Source organism: Drosophila mojavensis, unplaced genomic scaffold, assembly GCF_018153725.1.
Source record: "Drosophila mojavensis isolate 15081-1352.22 unplaced genomic scaffold, ASM1815372v1 contig_136, whole genome shotgun sequence".
Taxonomy (NCBI): domain Eukaryota; kingdom Metazoa; phylum Arthropoda; class Insecta; order Diptera; family Drosophilidae; genus Drosophila; species Drosophila mojavensis.
The window spans coordinates 10,140,341-10,163,532 of NW_025318667.1; the positions used below are offsets into that span (position 1 = coordinate 10,140,341).

General features: G+C 42.6%; 1 protein-coding gene across 1 annotated transcript in view; it reads right to left on the minus strand.

Moving 5' to 3' along the window:
• Positions 1-462: 462 nt before the first annotated feature.
• Positions 463-23,192, minus strand: part of LOC6585135 (dorsal-ventral patterning protein Sog) — a 38,150-nt gene continuing 15,420 nt past the window's right edge. Inside the window, exons 3-7 of the mRNA XM_015161098.3 lie at positions 13,449-13,558; positions 10,180-10,312; positions 3,761-3,820; positions 875-3,210; positions 463-798 (exon numbers count right to left, since the gene is read on the minus strand). Of these exons, the coding sequence (XP_015016584.1) occupies positions 580-798; positions 875-3,210; positions 3,761-3,820; positions 10,180-10,312; positions 13,449-13,558 (2,858 nt within the window). The 3' untranslated portion in view covers positions 463-579. The remainder of the gene's footprint in view (positions 799-874; positions 3,211-3,760; positions 3,821-10,179; positions 10,313-13,448; positions 13,559-23,192) is intronic.

Genomic DNA, 23,192 nt, shown 5'->3' on the forward strand with positions numbered 1-23,192 from the left:
TATATATATATATATATATATATATATATATATGTGTGTGTGTGTGTGTGTGTATGTATCGCTTTCAAATTGGAATTTAAATATTTAATTTAAATCAATTGAAATGAATTTTGTTTGATGAAGAAGAAGCAGGGTTGTTTTCATTATATTATGTTTTTTTTTTTTTTCTTAGTTTCCTTTTTGAATGTTACACAGCACAGTTTTTTGTTTTTGTTTTGTATTTTTCATGTGAATTTTTTTTGAAAAATTTCAAACGAAATTGTGAAAAAATGCTTTCGAGCTAAACTCTAAATCGTAGAGAATTTTTAAAGCAACTCTAACTGCACTGGTTATGCATATATATATGAATATATATGTATGTATATATGTATGTATGTGTGTGTGTGTGTTTGTATATATAAATATATATATAAATATATATGTTTGCCGTCTCTTTCTCGCTGTGTTCGCTTGCTCTTGCGCTTGGCCTCTCTTTCTGTCTATCTATAATACAAGTTTACATGATGCTCGCTCTCTCTCTCTCTCTCTCTCGCTCTCTCTTTCTGTAATTCTGTTCCTCTGTCTCGCTTGCTCGCTCGCTCAGCTTGTGGCGCGCTGCTGATGGTGCGGCTGCCTCTTGTGGTGTCGCCTCGAGCGTCGGCATTGCGTCGAACAGCATTCGTCAATGGGCTGGGCAACGCCACCCACCAGCTCGGCCACGCCCGTCTGCTTGTCGAAGAGACGTCGCTTGCTGGAGACGCGCGTCTGCTGGCAGGTGGAGCGGGAGCAGCGCTTGCGATCGCAGTTCACCTTCGAGTCCTGCAAATGAGAAGAGCATATATGTTGTATTAGTTACATTGCTTGAATGGAGTCGTGCGATTGCGATCGGACTTACCTTGCAGCGGCACTTGATGCACTTCTGCTCGCCGTGCGACATGAGGATGGGATGCCATTCCTGTCCGTTTTCGTATACCTTGTTGACCACCTTGCAGCCGCCGGCGGCGAGCACCTCCTCGGCATTGTGGGCGGCCGTACGCTGGACGGCCTGATCGTGCAGCTCGTTGTGATTGGCCGGCGCTTGGTGCTTGCTGCTGGCGCCGTGGTTGCTCTGCTTGCCCTCCGGGCACACCTTGCAGCAGGCCTTCTTGTCGGGGCGGTAGGCCAGCTTTTCGCTGCACTGCAGCGGCGGGCAGACCATGCGGGGGCAGCGCACCTCCAGAGTCTGGGCGTCGCAGCTGCAGGTGGTGCAGGTGTCAAAGCCGTTCGGCGGCAAAAACGGATGCCAGCTGGCGCCGGCGGCATGGAACTGCTCGCCCAGTCGGCAGCCGCGGCGCTGCTGCAGCAGATCACTGGCATTGATCGCCGGCGAGCTGCTCAGCTGGCCCTGGGCCTGGGCCCAGTCGGCCGGCTTGGCCACGCAGCTGGGGCAGCACTCGCCCTCGCGCTGCAGCAGCTGCTCGCCCGCCTTGCACTTCAGGGCCGGGCACTTGATCAGCTCACAGTTGGCCTGGCCGCGCTGGCAGGCGCACATGTGGCAGGTGTCCTGGGCGCTGCGCCACTGCTCCGACTCGTTGTAGAAGCGGCCCGAATGGTAGCAGTTGCTCTCGGTGCTCAGCATCTGATTGCCATTCTGATCGCCCGGCACCGGCACATTGTTGTCCGTGTAGATGGGAAAGCAGTGCGCTGGCACCTTGGTCGACTTCAACTTGCCGCGCAGCAGCAGGCGCGGATTCACCTTCGAGTGCAGCTCCAGGTAGCAAACGCTCGTCTCCAGCTTGATCAGCTCCGCGGAGGGCATCGACAGCTGGAAGCCCTCCATGTAGTTGCCCGTGAACTCTTTGAGCAGCTTCCGGGTCACGGGCGCTCCGATGGCCTCGATCGGCTTCTCCTCCAGGTACAGCTGCAGCTCTTGGTTCGGCACGCCGCTCAGCGTCAGTTCGTAATGGAGATTGCATTCGTTGTCGATCGCCATCCAGGCCATGCCCATGCCCTGGCCCTGGTTCTGGCCATGCTCCACGTGCGCCTTGAGTAGAATGGGCTCGGCGGAGTCGCGGGCATCGGCTACGGGCCGTGGCACGAGGCGGCCGCGTATCAGACTCGCCTCATGATCCGTCGCCACATTCACGCCCAGCTCGCCGGCGTAGAGAGACTCCAGGACTTTGGGTCCGAGCTTTTCGACGCTGCCGATGGCCTGATTGAAATTGAAGCTGGGCGTCAGATCCTCGAGCTTGGCCTTGCGATTGCCCTGTTCCTCGATCAGGCTAATGTTCGGACGATCCCGGGTGTTCACGTGATCCGTCTCAATGTTATAGGCCAGCGAGCCGTCCGTGTTCAGATAGACCCAGGCCAGGCCGCTGCTCCGTGTGCTCAGCTCGTTGCCGTGCGACGGCGCCAGCAGCGTCTGGAAGATCTCGCAGCTGGCACGCGTCACAATGTGTCCCTGGATCCTCAGCTGCGGATACTTCTTGGACTCCACGGTCAGCAGAAGTTTGCCGCGCGACATCAGGCGCAGATTCTGTATGGAAATGGGCGAGGACAGCTCCAGCACATTGATCTCGGCCGATGGCTTGCGCACACGCGACACCTCGTCCAGGATCAGTTCCTTGCGCTCCGGCAGCTCGATGCGAACACTCAGCCCGGCATCGGCATATTCCTCCACGCCAAAGATACCATTGTAGACCAAGGTCAAGTGCATCGAGCTAGCCGCACCGCTGCTCGTCGAGACAATGGCCGTGCCGCCGGCTCCGGCCAGTTGGGGATCCGTTTTGCCGTTGGTCGCCGCCGGTTCCAGCAGGGAGCTGAACAGTTCCGTCTGCAATGCCGTGTACTTGGCTATCTTGCCGGCCAGGGCCAGCTCGGCCTGATGCTTGTTGCCCCAGAGCAGCACCACGTGAAGGCGATCGTCGCGCAGGATGCGCTTGTAGTCGCGCGGGACTCGCCGCCAGACGCCGCAGATCTTGCCGGTGGCATTCTGATAGACGCTCAGGGTGCCGCTGAGGGTCGTCTCCAGCTGATGCTCCTCGAGTATATCGCCGCGATCGTCGACGAATTGTATGGCACGTGGTCGACCGATTTTCGTCGATGTATAGAATGAATAATACAGATTCTTCTTGTGGAACAGGAAACGAGCGGTGGCCACGATATTCTGTGGATTGTATGTCGTGTACATGGACTTCATTTCCTCGCCCTTCAGGAAGTACGATGTGCGACCCGTTAGCAGCGCAGCGTAATCTGTGAATTGAAAAGGGAAGCAATGACTATTGTGAATGGGAAACACTAAATGGAATGAATGAGCGTATGAATGAATGAATTAGTGAGCGTGAGTGTGACTGTGAGTGTGCACAACTAGCACCTTCCAGAGTTACATGGAAGTCGGCAGTCACCTGCTGTGCGGCTATGACACCTACTGTTCTATGGTAACTCGACACTCTCCATGGCCAGCGGCCTGAAAATTTGTACAGCTGCTGCTGAAGGCCACAGACTGAACATATATTGGAATCAGTTAGATCGGCCAACTATATCTTATTATAATGGCTAATATATGAGTGTACTTTAAGAGAGAGATTTAACTTTTGTTTCTATGATTTCATCCAGACTGAACATATATCCAAATCAGATGGATCGACCAACTATATCTTATTATAAGGGCTAATATATGAGTGTACTTTAAGAAACAGGGATTTAACTTTTGTTTCTATGATTTCATCTTCATAATGAATAGCTCGTTATCGTTATCTTTATGCTCAGATAGTTGCATAGATTTCTATAGATTTTCACTTACGTTTCATGTTGCGCTCCTCTTCCTCGCTGGGCACTGGCACATCCGAAGCAGCATCCGTATCTGTAAGACAATAAGAAGAAGAAGGTTAGCCAAAATGGTCTACTTAAATGGAATTTAGATAGCAACAAATAGCATCAAAGGGTCCCGCAATGAATGCAATGTATGAATGAATCTGAATAAAAGAAAAGAAATACACAAGCACACACGCACACACACACACACACACACGCATGCACATACACACAGGTAGAGCGGATCCGTTGGTCTGCCCAGGTGGCATTCATTAATCGTGCATAAATTGAGCAGGTAGAACCAAAACAGAAAACTAGTCGAAAGGAATTCCTAGAAATTCACACAGCGAGTGCCAGGCAAATGCGGCGTGAAAGTAGGTGGACATATCTGGGATGTGACAGCACACACACACACACACACACACACACACACACACATGCAGAGAGTTTGCTTGATTGACAGCAGCTTCGTTAGAAGCCGCTGCTGCAAAGCTGATTAAAAGCAGAACAAAAAACAAAAATAAAATAAAAACGGCTAAAAAAAAGGCTAAGGCTGAAGCTGAAGTCGAAGCTGTAGCTGCATCGGAATTCCATTTCACGCACACAGGCGCAGCGCTTAAGCCGCAAAAAAGCAAAGATGCAGAGACATTGAAAAAATACACACACACAGAGGCAGACACACACACACACACACACACTTCAGCTTCTTCTTGCCGCATAATGAAGGGCGACAAATCTGACACCTTGTATAGCATTTTATTGAGCCGAGGCCGCAGTGGCGTGGGGGAGGGGGAGGGGCTGCGAGGGGGTTAGGCCAGGCAGGCCAAGAGCATGCTGCGGTTGCGCGCCGTATATCTGCATGTGTGTGTGTGTGTGTGTGTGTGCTGCTGCTGCCTTCCAATGTCGTCGTTTGGCTGTCCGATCTTATCGCCTGATCTTAATACGAGCCACTTCTGACCGAAGCCGAAGCCCAACTCTGCCCTCCAAGCTGTCCGCCGTCCACTGCCCGCTGCCCGCTGCCCGCTGCCCTCTGCCCACTCTCTTTGTCTTGTGCTCTTCGCTGCTCTGCTGCCTCTTCTTCTTCTTCTTCTTCTTTTTTCAATTTGACGCGTCGTCTGCATCGCATTCTTTAGCTTATTGGCAGAGCCGAGCCAGCAGATCCTGCCATTCGCCAGGCAATTCCTGCTGAATTCGCCTTCGCCCTCCCTCTCCCCACCCCCCCTTCTCGTCCTCTCGCCCTCTCGCTCTCGCCTGCCCTTGACTCGCGCTTGCTTCCCATTGCAGATGAATGAATTTCGTTTCGTTTCATTTTTATGCCGTGTGTGGCTTTCAATGCTGTTGTTGTTGTTGTTGTTGTTGTTATTTGGGTCTTGCTGCCGCTGCTTGGCCGTTTTTGTAAGCCAAGATAAATGAGTTTTGGTGCGCACAAAGACGACGACACGTTGCCCATCATGACAGTGGGAACAGAACGAACGTGCGACGCTGAGGCTGACGCTGACGCAGACGCTGACGGCGGGGAGCTGAGGAGTCAAGCCGAAGCCGACAAAGCCACAGGGCTAAGACAAACGACACCTTCGGCCATTGAGTCAACGCTTTGGTATGCTGTGAGCCGGTCGGTCCCCCCCCTCCTCCCTTCCCTGCTTACCCCCGCCCCCAGTGGCTCATTAACCAAATGAAAAAAAAAAAAAAAAACAGAACCAATAATAAAACAGTTTTGAAAGTGTTTTTTCAAATGATCTAGCTGAATGGACGGGCATTTACTTATGTAGATCTCACAACCAGCTACACAGACGGCAGAGCCTAACTGATTGCTGATTGGATTGGATTGGATTGGATGGCAACTGTTGTGGTTGGGGCTGCGGCTGCGGCTGCGGCTGTGGTTGCGACTGTGGTTTACTTGCTTCCATAGAATTTCAAACGTTGTGTGTGGCTCAAGAGCTTTGACGATTTGTTATTGTGGTTGATACAGAGAGAGAGAAAGACAGTGAGAGCGAGAGAGAGAGAGAGAGAGATGCAGAGGGAGGGAGACGGAACTGAGTGAACATTTAAGCGAAGGCAAAGGACTTGTGACCTTTGACTGGAGGGAGAGAGAGATAAAGAGAGAGAGAGAGAGATGAAGTGAAAGAGAGACAGAGAGAGAAAGATAAAGAGAGAGAGAGAGAGATGAAGTGAGAGAGAGAGAGAGAGAGAGAGAGAGAGGTAAAGTAAGGGAGACGGCGTTAAGAGAGAGAGAGAGAACGGAGCTTGTATCGTAGTCAAAGCTCATTTTCCCTTAAGAGATCAGAAAGTTTACAAGGACTAGAAGCAAAAGCTCGGAAAATGAACTTTCAGTATGGAAAGACAAGACTAGATTTGCAATGCTAAATAAATAATAAGGAAGCTTTCTTAGACAAAGCCTTATTCATAGAGAGTGAGAGAGGGAGAGAGAGCTTTTGTGCTTTAAGAAAGCTGCATAGAAGAGGCATTCAGGAGGCAAGCGCCTGGACAATAAATTGTGTGATCCTGTTTAACCCAAATGTCGCACAGTTCATTCACTCACACACACACGCACACACGTATCTCCCTGGCAGTGGATAAACAATCTAAATGGGATCTCGTGCAGCAGCGTCTCTTTTTTATTATTTTTAATAGACAGTTCCGTTTTTTTTTCCGATGCCGTTTTGCGATAAAGATAAAGTTGAAAATTTTATTAGCCCCGGCACACACATACACACACATGGAGAGATCAATATCGTGTATGTGTGTGTGTCCTGACTACAAAGTTGGAGTCGGGATCGATTTTGGGTTCGTTTCGGGTTTAGCCATAAAATGCACTAAAAAAGGAAACGCGCAACCACAAAAGATGTCATCAACTTAAATTGTCAGCTACTAATGGGCACTGCGAAGCGAAAGAGATGGCAACAGAGGGAGAGAGAGAGATGGAGAGAGAGAGAGAGAGTGAGAGAGGAGCTGGAGTTTTGAAGATGTGGACAGTTGTGGCAGTTGGCCTTATCGCCGAGTTCGATGCCAAACGATCGATCGAAACGATCTCGAAAAGCAACGATTGACGTTGAAAAAGGCATTCGACATTAACTTTTATTGTGTCTACCTGGTTAAATGTGACCATAACATGGACATGGACATGACGCGCGCTCTCTCCCTCTCTATCTCTTTGTCACTCTCGATCGCCTGCTGTCGGCTGGCAACACGATCGCCCGCTGTGGCAAATGAGATAATTTAATAAGCGTTAAAATGCTCGAGTTATGTCATTATAAAAATAACGAAAAAATGCATAAATTAATGCGCCTGGAATGCGCCAGAGAAAATGACAAAGGCAACGACGCTGATGAAGACGAAGAAGTGGAAGAATAAGAAGTAGAAGCAACAGCAGCAGCAGCAGCAGCAGCAGCAGCAGCAGCAGCAGCAGCAGCAGCAGTGAAACGATCAAGCGTCGGGCTTGGCTCAGGCTCTATTTGAGGCCTGCGGGCAACGGCGACCAAAAATGGGCAACAGCATTTTGTGGCAGATGCAGCGCAACTGCAACTAAACTTGGCCAAAGCAGCTGCTATACATATAAGCACACACATACACACACACTCGTATATATACCTGGACAAAAGCGGGCTAGACCAAGTTAGGCGAACAAAAAAAAAAAAAAAAAAAATATATATATATATATATATATATATATATATATAAAATAACTTTGGTAAATCAAAAGCAAAGCCTGCTGCTGCTGCCGCTGCTGCTGCGGCTGCTGTTGCAAGTTGTTGTTGTTAAATATTTTTACAATAGCTGCGTGAGCGTTGCCTGCTTGGGGCAGGGGTGTGTGTGTGGGGGAGGGGTGGTTCATGCAGCATGTGGCAAGCAGCGAGCCAAGTTGGGGCCGCGCCCGTGCCTTCTAACTATTTATGGCAAACGAGTTGCCAACGTAGCCAAACAGGCAGCAACAGCAGCAGCAGCAGCAGCGGCAGCAGCAACAGTTTCTGTTGCAATTTGACGTGGCAGCAATTTAAGCCAACTCTGTGCAGCATAACCTCAGCCACGCCCCCCGTTTGCCTAGCAGCCCACTCTCGCCCTCTCGCCCTACCGCCCTACCGCCCTCCCGCCCTGCTGCCTAGCCATCGAGCCATCTAGCCATCTCTCTCCCTCTGTCTGCTTTGCCGCTCCGGCATATAAAAGTGAAATCTTTCTCGTCAACCGAGGCAACGCGCCAAAGGTCAACGGCTTTGCATAAGCAAATGAAAAATTGCCGCAAAACGGAAACTAATGATGTGCTGCAGCAACTGGCAGCAGCAACTTGCAGCAACTAGCAGCAGCAGCAGCAGCAACAACAACAACAGCAACAGTTGCAACCAGTTTCCATGCCACACAGCGGCAGCAACTGGGAGACTTGCGACTGGAATTCAGCCACAGCACTTGGCTTGATTATGTGAAAAATGTCACACACACACACACACATACACTCATACTCTCGCACACAGCGCAACTTTCCTCATAAGTTTTTTCTAATTATGAATTCAATTCATGCAGAAAATTAGCAAAAGCCAAAGAAATGCCTTCTGATTCAGTCGCTGTTTGTTGTGTGTTGTGCGTGTGTGTAGGAGTATGCATGTGTATGTGTGTGTGTATGTGTGTGTGCTGCATGCCCATAAGCATGCTTAAGCTTTAAGGCCACTTGGGAGTTGGCAAAAAAAAAAAAACTCCAAAGAGGCAAAACAAATTCTTCATCATTTGGAAGTCAAGTTCCGACAGCGTTGCCAGATAGCTGCAAGAGCAACTTCAAGGATTCCCGGAAGAGAAGGGAAGAAATAAGTTATGTAAGTGATAGTCTGCGGCGTTGCCACTGTGTTAGGCTGTAGTTTTATATATTATACAGACAATGTTGCCACCTGGTTAAAAGCTTTGGATATGATATATGAAATTGAGCTACTGCATTCAGTAGCTTGGCTTTTCTTTCGCTATTTGACTAGACATATCAAAGGTTGCTAGATATGAAGACAGTGTTGCCAGATCGTTGCAGCTTGAGCCTTTACTTGAGTTTACTGTAGGCTTTTCGCTATCTGCCCCCAATTTTAATTTTGTCAAACAAGCTAAACGCATGATCAAATCTATTGAGCTGCTTATTTCAGACTTTAGCTATGCGTCTGCCTCTATCGCTCTCTCTCTCTCTTTCTCCTTTAATATGTTGTTGGCTTGAATGATCAGGCATCATTGGAATCCGTTCGGTTTAATGTGGCACGTGTGTGTCCCCAGCGAATACTCAGACCCCTCAACAACAATAATACCAAAAAAAAAAAAAAAAAAAAATGTGAAAAGTAGCCCAATTTCCAGCTATGCCCCAACCCCTCTCCAGCCCCTCACGCCGCCGCCTCCTTCCCCCATAATGAGACATGGCAAAAATGTTCATAGCCATATATTCCCCATGGTCTTGTCGCATGATATACACCCCCAGCCCGCTCTCTACACAAGTGGAGGCTAATATAAAATAAATTGTGAAAAAAAAAAAAACAAACAAGAAAAAACATTGAAGAACATCGAACAACATGCAAAAGTCGAAAGCAACAATAAATAAATGCAGAGATGGTCAAAAAAAAAAAAAAAAAAAAAAAAATGGATATAACATACATCATGTGCGTGTTGGTGTGTGTGTGTACTAAGTATAGATTGGAATATGATGTTGTATATAAGACTATATGTATATACATATTATATATAGTATGCGATATTGGGGCGACAACAGAGCGAACCAAATGGCATAAAAAAGAATTATAAATTGCGTAGCGCTGACCTTCAATTCGGGCCAAGTAATTTTTCATAAACAATTTACGCGTTTCGAACTATTCCACTACATATGTCTATGTCCATGTATCTGTCTGTCTGTATATATATATGTATGTATAAATATATCTATATATTATATTATATTATATTGGTCTATATAGTATTTGGCTCTTTTTTTTTTTTTTCTTCTTCGCTCGTTTTTATGGTCTACGTCGCGTTGAAAAGTGTTGTACAGCTGCGTTTGCTGCTACGCTTAATTATTCATAGATATATGATCTATAGATGAGCTATATATACCCATATATATTTGTGTATAGTCAGCATTTTATATGTCTCAGAGACAACACATAATCCTATTCAATATTCATCTCGATGTCTTTTCGCTTTTTTATTATGCGTAACAAACAATTGCATGTGTCAAAATATTGAGATATTTTGCAGATTTATAGATAGACATATATATAACGATATATATAGATCTTTATAGCTCTCTCTCCCTCTCACTCTGTGTATAGTGTTTGCAGAAGCGCTCCCTGCGCTCTATGACTCATTTGCTTGGCATGAGTTTGTTTGAGTTACGCATAGTTTGGCTTTTATGCCATCTAGATGATATGATATCTATGAAAAGCTTTATGTACAACTTACCGTTACGATCGCCTGGACAGGTCTTGCAGCATTTGCCAGGCAATGAGATGGGATCATCGCATTTAGCCGGCGGGCATTCGTTCTTGATATTGCGACACTGAACGCGTGCAACAATGCGACGCTTCTTGGGTATCTGAAATGTGAAAATCGAGAGATTGGGGATTATAATTGATGGATGATCAGGAGCATAATGAAAAACATCAATATCTATAGTGAAGATCAATACAGAATATTGCAGTTATATCTATCTATCTGTATATCTGTAGATGGTAATGCATTTTTATTTATAGAGAATACTTTTGATAGCATTAAGTAATTTGTTATACAATCTTATGAAATCTTACAAAAGGGCAGTTCAGAAACATATTAAAATAACCCAAAGGAAAATTTAGATTATAATATATAGACTTGGATGAAACTTTTTGAAAGTCAAAAGTCTTCTATGAATACATAAGCAAATACTGTAGCTATAAGGAAGATAGTAAAGTAATATGTGTTGGATTATAAAACTTTTGCATCCTGAGGAGCTCTTCTTCCCTTCCTCTCGCCCTCCCTCTCTCTCTCTCTCTCTCTGACTCCCACATACTCCTCTAATGTTAATTCTCTCCTGGAGAATACTAAATAAATTCTATGCATTTGTTTGTTTGTGTTTTGATTTTCTGTCTCGTTTCGCACTCGCTCTCTGATTGTAGCTCATTAGTTATGCTGAGTGGATGGGCAATGTGTCACTTCTGTCTGGTTTGTGCCATTATTGTGTATTTTATTTATTTTTTTATTTACTTTTTATATAATTTTTGTAGCCACAAAATTAATTAGCGCTGCCATTCGCATAGCTGAAAACTGACTCAAAGTCGCTTGTCTCTTCTTTATTATGATTGTTTTTCATTTTAATTTTCATCAGTCTCTCTCTGGCTATCTCCTTATCAAATACCCTGTAATTGACGAGCATTGTGATGTGTGACTAAGCTGAGCGAGCATAACAATTTTTAGCTATATAAAATAGATGCCCTATCCCCAGCTAACTGAAGGAACTCAGCTGCTCGAGCAGCTAGAGACCTTCACTGTGTTCTCAACTCTTAACTCAATTGAGAGTTACCAAAGAGAGATACTTCCATAGATACCTGCTATACAGGGTATTTGTTTAGTCTTCCCTGGCATTGCATCATGCTGCATTGCCATCTCTTTCGCACTGTCGCGTCGCTTGCCTTAAAATTAGAACTAAATCAAGCTGCGATTTTCTTAATATAAATATCTGAATATATTTATAATTCCCATGTTTATTTTTTTCCATTTTGTTGTCCCCGACTTTTTATTAATTCATTTTTGATCTGCGCGAATCTGATGAGAGATTTTTTTTTTGTCATTTCATTTTTTTTTTTTTTTTTTTTTTTTGTCATCTTTTGATGTTTATATGAATTTCTTGTTGATTTTTATGGGGACGAGACACAACGTTGTTGCTTTTAATGGACGCCATCCCAGAGTTCTTACAGAAGCAGTCAGTAGGAATTATTTTATGATCTGGCTCGTTTATAACGCTTGCAGCCACATAAATTATAATTAATTAATACACACAGTTCACTAAAAGACGATGAACAGCACCAAAAACACGACAAAAAATACGGCTCCATAAAAAATTTCAATTACTTGGGGAAAAGGGAACAGATAAGGCCCCGCGACCTCCTTATCTAGTCTGTCTGGGAGTGAGGGCTAAGCAGGTGAGATGTTTGCAATTAGCCAATAAGAGGCAAGAGAGAAGTTTTGCTTGGTCTGCGAACTAGTTGATTCCGTTTGGAGTTAGCTCACTCAAGCATTACGGCTGGGGAGCTTGGCAGGGAATACAAAAATGAACTAGTTCATGGAAGGATCAAAGCTAGAAATTTTGCTTTAGGGAATTACAAATTGAAGAGGCAAGTGAAAAATCTATACATTTTGAACTAGTTCTCTTGACACTTAACTAGTTCATGTTAGAGCCGTAGTACGCCTGCTAAAGAATGAAGCCTGGAAGGAGTTTAGCTTTAATAGAGCTGAAGCTGAAGAAATCAAAGAAGCTTAGATTCAGGTGATTTCTTTGGAATATATGAATATAAATATGCACATAAAATCTTCATTGATATATGCATATATTTATACATTTGTTCATATAATCTTTATATAATAAAATCAGCGAACAATCAGCGGAACGATTGTGTTTTTAATGTGTCGCCTGGGCCAGAGCAGCTTAAAAGCAAAACTCTACTCCAACCTCAGCTTCTGCCGATGTCTCTACTGCACCCACCCCCCTCTCTAGCGTCACGCCCCCAGTTAGTGTACGCCTCCGTTTGTGTTTTGCATTTCGTTCGATGCAAAAATTCTTTTTGCGTAATTCAATCAACAACATCGAAAGAACAAAACGAACGCAATGTGAAATTTGTTGTTTTTGCTTCTTTCGTGCTCTGCTTAGCTTCAAGTTTTGGCAACGCCTCAGAGAGAGGGGTATATATAGGATATACACCTATATATTTATTTATACATATTTATATAATATATGCGTATATATTGCGCTGCTTGTACCGACTTTCAAATCAATATTAATCATGCGTTCAAATCCCATAAATTATGCTGCATGCGACTACAACTACCCAAGTCTAACCCAAGTCAGAATACATTTTTCTTTATCTTTTTTCATTTTTCTATCTTTTCTATTATTTTTATATATATGTATATATATAATTATTTTTTTTTTTTGGCAAACTTTGTTGTTGTTTGTTTGTTGTTGCTTGTAGCAAATGTCGACGCTCATTAGTCAATTAGTTGGCCGCCTATAGCTGACTTGCCTCAATTTGTTTGGCCACATGGCCCCAAAATACAGAGCAAAAGAAAAACCACATTATCTTTATCTACAGCATTCTTCTATTGCATTTTGCACTAATTGAAAGACGAATCTTAATTAGAGAGATAATGTTGAAGAGAAAACAGATAAATAAAAGCTGCAAAGCAGCTGAAAGCTCACTTAATTGTGAACGGCTACTGATAAAGATCCTCTGTATAGGTTTACTGAGCTGAAAGCTGCTTAATTGGCAGGAACTTTAAAGCTTAAAGCTGCTTGAATTCCTTTGTCCTGTCGCACTAAAGCTTTCCTATATTTTAAAGTCAAGCTTAAAGCTACTGGATTCTTTGTATTCTCTATAGACTGTTCTTCCTACTTCTTTAGTTCTTCTTATTTAATTATGACTCAAACGTTATTTGGATTTAATTTGAATAGTTTTTGATTACAATTTGATTGTACTTACCGAAACGCATTCACATTTGATGCAATACATGACGCCAAATGGTGGTCCCAGATCCGCATACCAGGTGGAGCCCAATTCGCGTAGAACCTTGCCGAACTGGCATTCCGTGACTGAAACGAGAAACGTAAAAGCGTGAGAAATGGAAAAATTATGAAAATGCAATTTGCTATAAAAAGTTTATAGCCTATAAATATGGCAAATAGATTCTATATATGCTATTAATATATTATATATTTATCCATATGTATATATATAGAGGCATATAGAGAGAGATAGGTATTTTGGCTCTGCCGATTTGGCTGCGGGACTTGTGGCGCCAGCTAATTGCATTTGCCCATATTTGAAATTAGTCAATGCCTGAGCGCTTTGTCTATAGCCTATATATAGCCCGGGTGCCAGGATTGTGGGCGAGGGGGCGTGGCCGGGGCAAATGGTGTCGCCTAGCGGAGGCAAATGTGGCTGGCGCCAGCATTGGCGGCGCTTCCGGCAAACGTTTTCAATCATCAAATGCACAAAGTAGCGGGAAAAGCGCTAAAAAGAAATGCCAAAAGCGGCTAATGGCAGCAAATACAATTTTGATCAGCTAACAAAAAAAAAAATCTAATACACCCCAATAGAAAGTTTGATTTAGCCATTTTCCAGCGTAAGCCAAAATAAAAGCTAAAAGAACTCGGCTGGTAAAGGCTAAAAAAGTAGCTAAACGAAACAGTAACTGTTGCCAAGTGTTTTTTAGCTAAGCCTTTTCGTTGGATCTTCTTCAGCTGCAACTGGCGCCAACAAGTGTCAAAATTTTTTCTTTAGCGGCTTTTTTCCCTCTGCTTGTTGTTGTTGTTGCTGTTAATTGGCCGAGCCACTAAAATCGTTATGCAAATCGGCCTGCGCAGCACGTTTAATTATTAATATATTTTAATTACCCACAGAGCCACAGCCACAAAATAGCAACAACAAAAAGGCCGATAAATAAATAAGCATGGGGAAAAAAGGCTAAATTACAAATGCTAAAACTTTAAACTCTTTGGCGCCACACATCGAACGATGCCGCCGAACAACCCATAAAAATAGCAAAAAAAAAAAAAAAAAAAAACCAAAAAAAAAAAAAAAACAAAAAAAATACATTAAAAAATCAAGCAAATGCAAATGTAAGTATACGAATGCCAGATACCCTAGATAAGCCACAATTCTATTGAGTAAGAATAACAAATGTGATAAAAGCTGGAGGAAAAATATCCTAGAATGCTGCACTGTAAATACCCTAGACTCTGCCAAGCAACTGGAATTCAATTGATGCTGGATCATTTTAGCTTGTATTGAAATGTGTGCGCTTTGTGCTTTTTACAGGGTATTTTTGAGATGTATATACGAGTAGAGTAGAGTAGAGCAATAAAAATATTATATGATAATGGTTTTTGGACTGCTGCTGTTGCCCTAATATATATTATAAGCTTAGAGGGTATTAGTGTTGAGTAAACGCTCTAGCTGCCTCTCTCTCTCTCTGTCTCATTCTTAACTTTGTTTTTTTTTTCTATGTCAGCTTATCACATCGAACAACGATTTGGTCTTGAATCAGAGGCAATGACAAACACCTAATTAGCTAAATACAATAACTAGTTAAAGGCACGGCGGGTGTGTCTAAACGCCCACCCCAAGCTCACAGGAAGCGCAACGACTATAGGGATACCCTATAAGTCACTACACATTCATATGTATGCGTGAAGCTGAAGCTGTGAATCTAATCTGTGTAGACGTCCACAGAGGTTTCTCAGAGAGCGACTTGCAAACTGTAAGTATTTAGAATTGTGACTTTAAAACTGTAGCTGATATATGGGACAGCTGGCATTAAAGATAGTTAGCTGAAATTTAGCTTTCTTTATGGCTGTTTTTACAATTGATACCAGCTAATATGCCCAGTCGTTACGCCCGGGCAGGGTATGTGAGAACAATCAGAGTAGTAGAGTAATCGAACAGCAACAACAACAACAACAACAACAACATCATCAGCAACAAATTGAAAACAAGCTGAGGCGGCATTGCCCGACATGGCGTATACGTGATAAGTGGCGCTAACGACGCGCGACGTTTATCAAGTGTGCGCGGCCTTATTATAATTCTCTGCTTCTGCTGCTGTTTCTACTCTCTGCCGTTGCTGTTGTTGTAGTTGTAGTTGTTTGTTTTATTTTTCATTTGGCGCCAGCTTTATTTGCGTGCGAAAATAAAGAAACATAAAATTGAAACGCAAGCAAAATACAAAAAAAAAAAAAAAAAAAAAAAATAGCCAAACAATAGAAAAATAATCATAGAAGACAAAAAACACAGACAAACACACACATACATATATATATGTATATGTATGTATGCCAAATTGTAGCTCAAAACAAGTTGACTTTGGTTTTCAGCTCGAGTCCAAACATTGTTGAGCAACAAAAGTCAGCAGCATTCAGCTAAATATGTTGCCAAGCTCAGGCTGCACTTGAAGCCAGCCATATGTCATGTGTATTGGCAACAAACTATATATACATATTTATATATTGTATGTATGTATGTATATTCATGCCCATTTTAGTCAGTTTTCTTGTTGTCATTCCTTGCGCAATTTGAAAATTTCATTTATTTTTGGGCCCGCGCCGACAATATAATTGAAATTTACGTTAATTGGCGCTCGGCAATTTTTGCGCTTGATTTCACATTTCTTCTCGCCTGCCAATTCAGCGCAAAAATTGTAAATAAATTATATGCATACACATATTTTATATATGCATAGGCATATAGATCGATCATGTGCTGGCCCAGCGCAGCCCCAAGATGTTGCCACGCCAGGAAGTCAACAACAGCAACAATGTCAAACATTATCAACATCGTTTAGCAGCATTGCATAGCAACAAGTTATGTTGCCTTAGCAATAAGCTTTGACCGTTTGCCTCTGCAGTCCGGCTCGAGCTTAGCAACAATTGTTGCCACGCCTTAGCAACATTCTGTGTGACTGTGACTGTTCCAGCCAGCAACATTGTTTGCAAGCTTAGGCTGCCCTCTGCTGTTCGCAACACGAGCTTAGCAACAGGCGCGCTGAAATTGTTGCCTAAAAATAGATTCGCTGTTCTCTGACTGGCGCAGCAATGTTGCTGCTGCCACTTCCGCTGCTCACTGCTAATGTTGCCAGGCATAATGGGCTGCTTTGATTAACTGTTGTTCTTCCTGTTGCTGTTGCTGCCGTTCCGCCCCTTATTTCCGCCGCAAGAAACAGCTCATCAGTATTTGTTTACTGTGTGTGTGTGCAATTGTTGTTGCAATTTGTCTAGACATTTGATTAATGGGCGCAAACATTTTTGTTGTTTTTGGGCCACTTCTTTTTGTTGCTGTTGCTGTTCCAGACTATTTATTATTTGCGCCAAATTCATTCATCGATGCACAAGTTTTTGACAGCCGAAGCGTGCAACAGCAAAACATAAAAAAAAGAATGTTGAAATTTGCGCAAAACAAAAACAAAATAACAAAATTATTATTATTCTTTTTATTGTGTTGGTGCGCAGCGTGGGCGGCACTTAACATTAACAACAACAACAACAAATGCATTCGGCACACACACACATATTTATAGAAAAATATATATAATATATACATACATATATAAATATATATATATATATATATATATATATATAAATTTATGCTTATATCTTCTATATATATTTTTTATTTTTAATTTGAATTTAAGACGAAATGTCTAGAAATAATTTGTTGTTGTTGTTGTTGTTGTTGCTGTTGTTTGGCAGTGCATTGACACACAGACAAGCAACAGCAAGAAGAAGAAGGATAAGAGCAACAACAACATGAAAGTGCAGCAGAAGTAGCAGCACAAAGTAAAATGCGAAAATTTATTGAATTTTTAATGATTCCAGCTGTCTAACTGTCTGTCTCTCTCTTTTCTTATCTCCCTCTCCCTCTCTATCTCTCTCTCTCTCTGTCTCCCTCTTGCTGTTGCGATTACCTTCGCTGAGCTCACTCCCAGGACTTTAGAGCTTATAGAGTTCCTATTGAACTATTCAAGCTTGAACTTAATGCTATTTAGACCAAGTTTTCAATTTGCCAACTGACTTAAAGCTTTCATTATTTATAATTCATTTTTTTTCCATTTTTTTTCCTCTTCTTAGCTACAACAAGGTTCTCATGTGGAAATATCTTTCATTCTTTTTCTTTTCTATTCGCTTCTGTTTTTTTTTTTTTTTTTTTTTTGGTTTGCTTTTGGCCCTTGGCGACAGTTTTGGTAGCATGTGTGGCATATGTCTACCTCGCCCCCCGCCATCTCCCACTCTCTGCTCGTGCTGCTGCAACAAGCAACAAGCAAGAGATGAATCTTCGCACAATGTGCTAATTACAGTCAAAAGGCAGCGACAGGCATTTCAACTTCTAATAAACATTGCTCTGGCTGCCAACAACACGTGGCCCCACTGTACGTCGCTCTCCCTCTGCCACCCGCTCACTCACTGTCGCTCGCGCTCTCTCTCAGTGTGTGTTTTGTCTTGTCTTGTTGGTCATTCGTTTTAGCCAACTATAAATTCGCCTTGGTGTTGCCAAATGCGTTGCTGACTCACATGACGCAGAACCTCAGCCGCTGGCGCTGTCGCTGCTGCCGTCGCTGCTGCAGCAGACGTCGACAGCGGCGTCGCACTGGCGCAGCATTTTCTTTTGACTATTTTTTGCAGCCTACACACACACACACACACACACACACGCACTCTCACACGCACAGTCGCAAAGTGCTTTGCGCATACCCTGTAAAACAAGCTAAGTGAAGGGTATTTGCTAGTCGAGCACTGATTGCTATAGGCAAAAGCAATAAATGTCTCTCTAAGGTAAAAGTAAGAGAATTTCCATAAACTTAATTACTAAATGTGATATAGCTAAAGCTGAATATAATTACAGGGTATAGACTAGCCGAGCAGCTGCTGACATAAACTAAGCATAAATGCCTGGAAGGCTAGGGCGTATAGTGAGAATATGTTGATCTAAACGATATTATTTTCGGGACATATACAAATCTAGTTACAGGGTATTCTTTAGTCAAGCAGTTGCCTGCAATATTTGCTCTGTTTTTTTTTTTTTTTTTTTTTTTGGCTGCGTGCGCTTTTAATTGAGTTAAAAGATCAGCACAAATCGGCGAATTGGTAGAAGCAGCACAAAAAGTGCACGCGAGAGAGAGAGGGAGAGAGCGAGAGAGTGGGAGAGATATATGGTATATAGCTACGCTCTTCTAGTTGTTAATTTACAAAATGTTATTTGTGTTTTGCGCCTTAATTAATTGTTGCAAAATAATTAGCGTAAAATGTTCATCAAATCAAATCAAAGACAAATCAAAATAGAGAAAGAGTGAGAGTGAGTGAGAGTGAGAGAGAGTGAGAGAGAGGGAGAGACAGTGAGAGAGTGAGTGTGTGTGAGGGCAGATTGAACGCGTCGATTAGTCGGCTTATCGAGTTCTTGAGCCGTTTTATTATTTCGGTCTTTTTGTCTCGTTTGTCTCTGTTTGCGTTCTTCAAATTTGACAGCGACGAGTGTCGAGCTGTCAATCAATCGATGCGGGCAATCAATCAGAATCAATAGATCGATCGATCGCGGCACACAACAAAAAGTAACAGCCGCAGAAAACTAAATAAAACAATGTCAATAAATAGACTCGGAGTGTGAACAAAATTATGACGGAAGAGCCCAAATAGTAGTTCTCCTTCTCCTGCTGCTTCTCCTTCTTCTTTTCTCGGTATTATATATTGATAAATATCAAATATTTACCAAATATTTACAAAACTTTTCCTATAGATTTCATTATATATATATAGATTTTCATTAATATATCCCCATTATCGTGGTATATACCATTTAGTATTTCTAGTTCTTGAATGCATTGTTACTTAGTATTTTTTCTTAGTACATACTTCTTCTGCATTAGCATTTGGTATTTACTTCAGTTCAGTTTGTCGCCTCACTCAACTGCGTTCCACTTTATTTATTTTATAAGCAATTAAATTTATTTAAGTGCAAAGCTAACAAAAAATGTAACCTCAAACAGCAAATGCACCCATTTGTCTGCATACCCTGTAAAATAAAACCTTGTGTAAAGCGGCTGGTTTGACTGGCAGAGGAAAGAGTGAGAGTCAGAGAATGAGAGAGAGAGAGAGAGAGAGAGAGAGAGAGAGAGAGGGAGAAAGCCTGGATTGAATATATTTTATAAAAATACTACATATATATATATAAATAGGATACAGTTATATATGTAATGAACAAATAACTGGGAAAATATTTCGGGAAAATTTAGATATTCATATATTGGAGAATCCTTATAGAGATAAAGAGGTGTAAGATAAAAATCTAGAGCTCATTTTTAAACATTTCTAGGATATCAGCTAGTCGTGCCTTGCTCAATTTGTGTTTTGTGAACGCAACGAAATAAAGATCTCTAATGGCTGATTACGTTTTCTTTTTCTTTCCTTTTTTTTTTTTTTTTTTTTTTTTTTTTTTGGAGTTGCGCTGGTTGTTGAGATAATTTATGACAGACAAGCGGTAGGTGTGAGCCGGTGGGCGTGTCAAGGGGGTGCGGCAGGGTAGGCGAACCAGCCGGGGGGTGGGGGCCAGTTGACAAACACACTGAGGCGGCGGCGGCGGCGGCGGTGTCGTTCCCAACAAAGCAAACAAACAGCAGAGGCCGTTGGACAAACGCACACGCACACACACACACACACATGGACACACACACACACACAGAGGGCGCATATGGAGCAATCGCCCTTAAAATTAAAAAGTGTGAAAGTAAAGAAGAAGAAAAAGTTCAAACGTGAAAAAGCCGCAAAATGTGGCGACGGCGCGTTTAAAAACGCTAGCAAAACGCGCACATTAAATACACTACAAAAAAAGGGGCTCGTTCTGCAGTTGTTGTTGGTATTGTTCTTGTTATTGTTGTTCTTATTGCGGAGCGCCTTGGCAACAACAATTGGCAAAATATTCGAAGAAAAAAAAATTCGGGAAGCATTTCAATGAGACGACAAAGTTCATGTAAAAAATAAGACAAGCAAAGTCTAAGATGGGGAAACAGAGGGAGAGAGAGAGTGAGAGAGGGAGAAAAGGTTTACTCATAATGAATGACAATTGTTGGCCAATTAGCTAAACGAACAAACGATGCCATATGCTCGATCTAAAGACGATCTATATACGATATATGCAGATATATATGCAAAGACTGCTTCCGCTGTGATTTCTCAATGATATACCTACTATATATATAATAGAGTAGACGACTCTAGAAGGAGTCAACAATAAAATCTAAAATTTAATTTGAACTTTGATTGAGAGAAAATCGGAGAAAATGTTTTTCAGGCGCGAAATATGATTAAAATGGCATAGCTATCGGCATAATATGGATAACTTGAAAAACTGCTAAAACTTGGCCATCTCTAATAGTCTAATAATATTGAATTTGAGCTTAAACTATGCTTTGCTTTAACAAATACTAAACAGCATTTTATATGCTTATAACTATTTGTAAAACATATATTTAGCTTCAAAAAAAAAAAAAAAAGAAGCTAAATGGAAGCCGCTTCAAAAAAAAAAAAAAAAAAAAAAGAAGCTAAATGGAAGCCGCTGTGGAACGAACTCGTGTTGCCAGCGTTGCAATTATTTTAGTGTCTGTGAAATTTTGTTTAGACAATTGCGCATGAGTTGCCCCAAAAGCAGCTAATTTCCGTGCATATGTGTGTGTATGTGCGTGTGTGTGTGTGTGTGTGTGTGTTGGCTATTTTGGAACAGAGCTGTAAAGGCAGCTAAAGTCAGCTGAAGGCAGCTAAAGGCAACGCGTCTCTGGCCGTAAACATTTTCAATGACTATTTTTATTTATTTATTTTTTTATTTTTCATTTGTTTTTGCTTGTCTTTTTCCGTTTTTATTTTTTTTTTATTTTTAATTTTTTCGATTTTTTGTTGTTGGTTTTTGTTTTTGTTTTTGGTTTTAGTTTTGCATTTTTGCTCATTTACAAAGCAAATCACGCGACTGCGAGTTGCCCCCGTCGCAGATGTCGTCAAGAGTTCAGACGGCAAAAACAATGCTAAAAGAAGATTGTTGTTACTGTTGTTGGTGTTGTAGCTGTTGTTGTTGCTGGCTAATTTTAAATGCGCTGATAAGTTGCACAAATATTCTAAGGATGTGTGTCTCGTGGCTGAGCAGTGGAAGGTGGCAGCTGGGCGGTGGGTGTGGGCTCTAGTTTGCTGATGACGTTGATGCTGATGACGATGATGACGATGATGATGATCGCTGCAGCTGCAATGAATGAGAGTGCAGTGGCAGCAGCAGCAGCACGCGACTCATTGCTCAAGAAATCATAGAAGGAAAATACTTTGTAGATCTGTGCAGATCTGGTAGAGCAAAAACTCTCAGTGGAACGTAAGCACAGAACAGAGCTTTAAACTGGTAAAAAGATAATGCATTTATAAGGAGATTCCCACAGATTGAAAGTAGCACAACAGACACATAATACCTCTTAATAAATCTACGCCAAAGCATCAACTGATTTTACTTTACTCTACTTCAACCTGACAAAATGGCTATAAAAAAGCTAAGAAATTGTTCTGTGCAAACTATATAGATATGAAAATATTTGCCATAATTTGCAATCTCTATATATAGAGAGCCCTTTGGCGGCGCTTTTGGCTAACAGTGATGCGCAAGCGGCAGACGGGCGGGCAGTCATGGCAGACTAACTGTTTGTGCTAATTGAATGGCTGGAAAATGTAGCTGAAACCAGAACGAAGCTGCCAATCAAAGGCGATTTCTCGATTGATTTGCATTCATTCCCGCTAATTCCGGCCAAAAACTATAAAAGAAAAAACGGCCAGCTCACACACCCACTCTGCCCCTCTCTCTCTCTCCCTTTCTTCCTCGCTTGCTCTCTCACTCAAACGGAAATGCGCAACAGCCAAAAAAAAAAAAAAAAAAAAAAAAAGCCAGCCCACGAAGCTGTGAAGCGTAGCTGTATCTTATTTGCCTACGCTGCAGCCGCAAATACAACAAAAAAAAAAGTCAAATTAATTAACACACACACAGACAGTCACACACACACACACACCTTGTGCCTTGGCTCTTTTCTAGCTAGAGCTGGCTTCTCCTTGGGCTGGGTGGGCGAGCCGCACAGCCCCAGCGAGCTCGTAACCGAAATTCGACTTCGAATTCGAGCTCGAAAAGAGAAACAACAACAACGACAACAAAAACAGAAAACAAACTCTCTGCTGCAATTTGACACCTTGTGGGCATTAAGTGCTTCCTCTGCCCACACGCGACTCCAGCGAATTGCGACGCAGTCGCTGCCGCTGCCGCTGCTGGCGGCTGGCGGCGATTTGGCGATTGCGGCGAAACTGGCGACGCCTCGTCTCCAAGCCAAAAAAGGCTGCAATTGGGTGCTTTTGTTGCTGTTGTTGTTGTTGCTGTTGTTGTTGTCGCTGCCGGCAACAAATTGGTTGCATTTCGTTTTCGACTGCCTGACATGCAACTGACAGTGACGTCGACGGCTACGCCGACGCCGACGCTGACGCCGGCTGCTGGCTCAATCGTGTTGTTTTTTTGGGTCCCTGTCGCCCGACAGCCACAAATTCAGCCTGAAGAAAGCAACAAAAGCCAAAACTTAAACACTCTAAGCAGCTTAGCGAAAACTAGCTAGTTTTTTTTAAGCTAGCTTTACGGCCAAGATATATAGCTCTAACTCTGTATAAATTACGA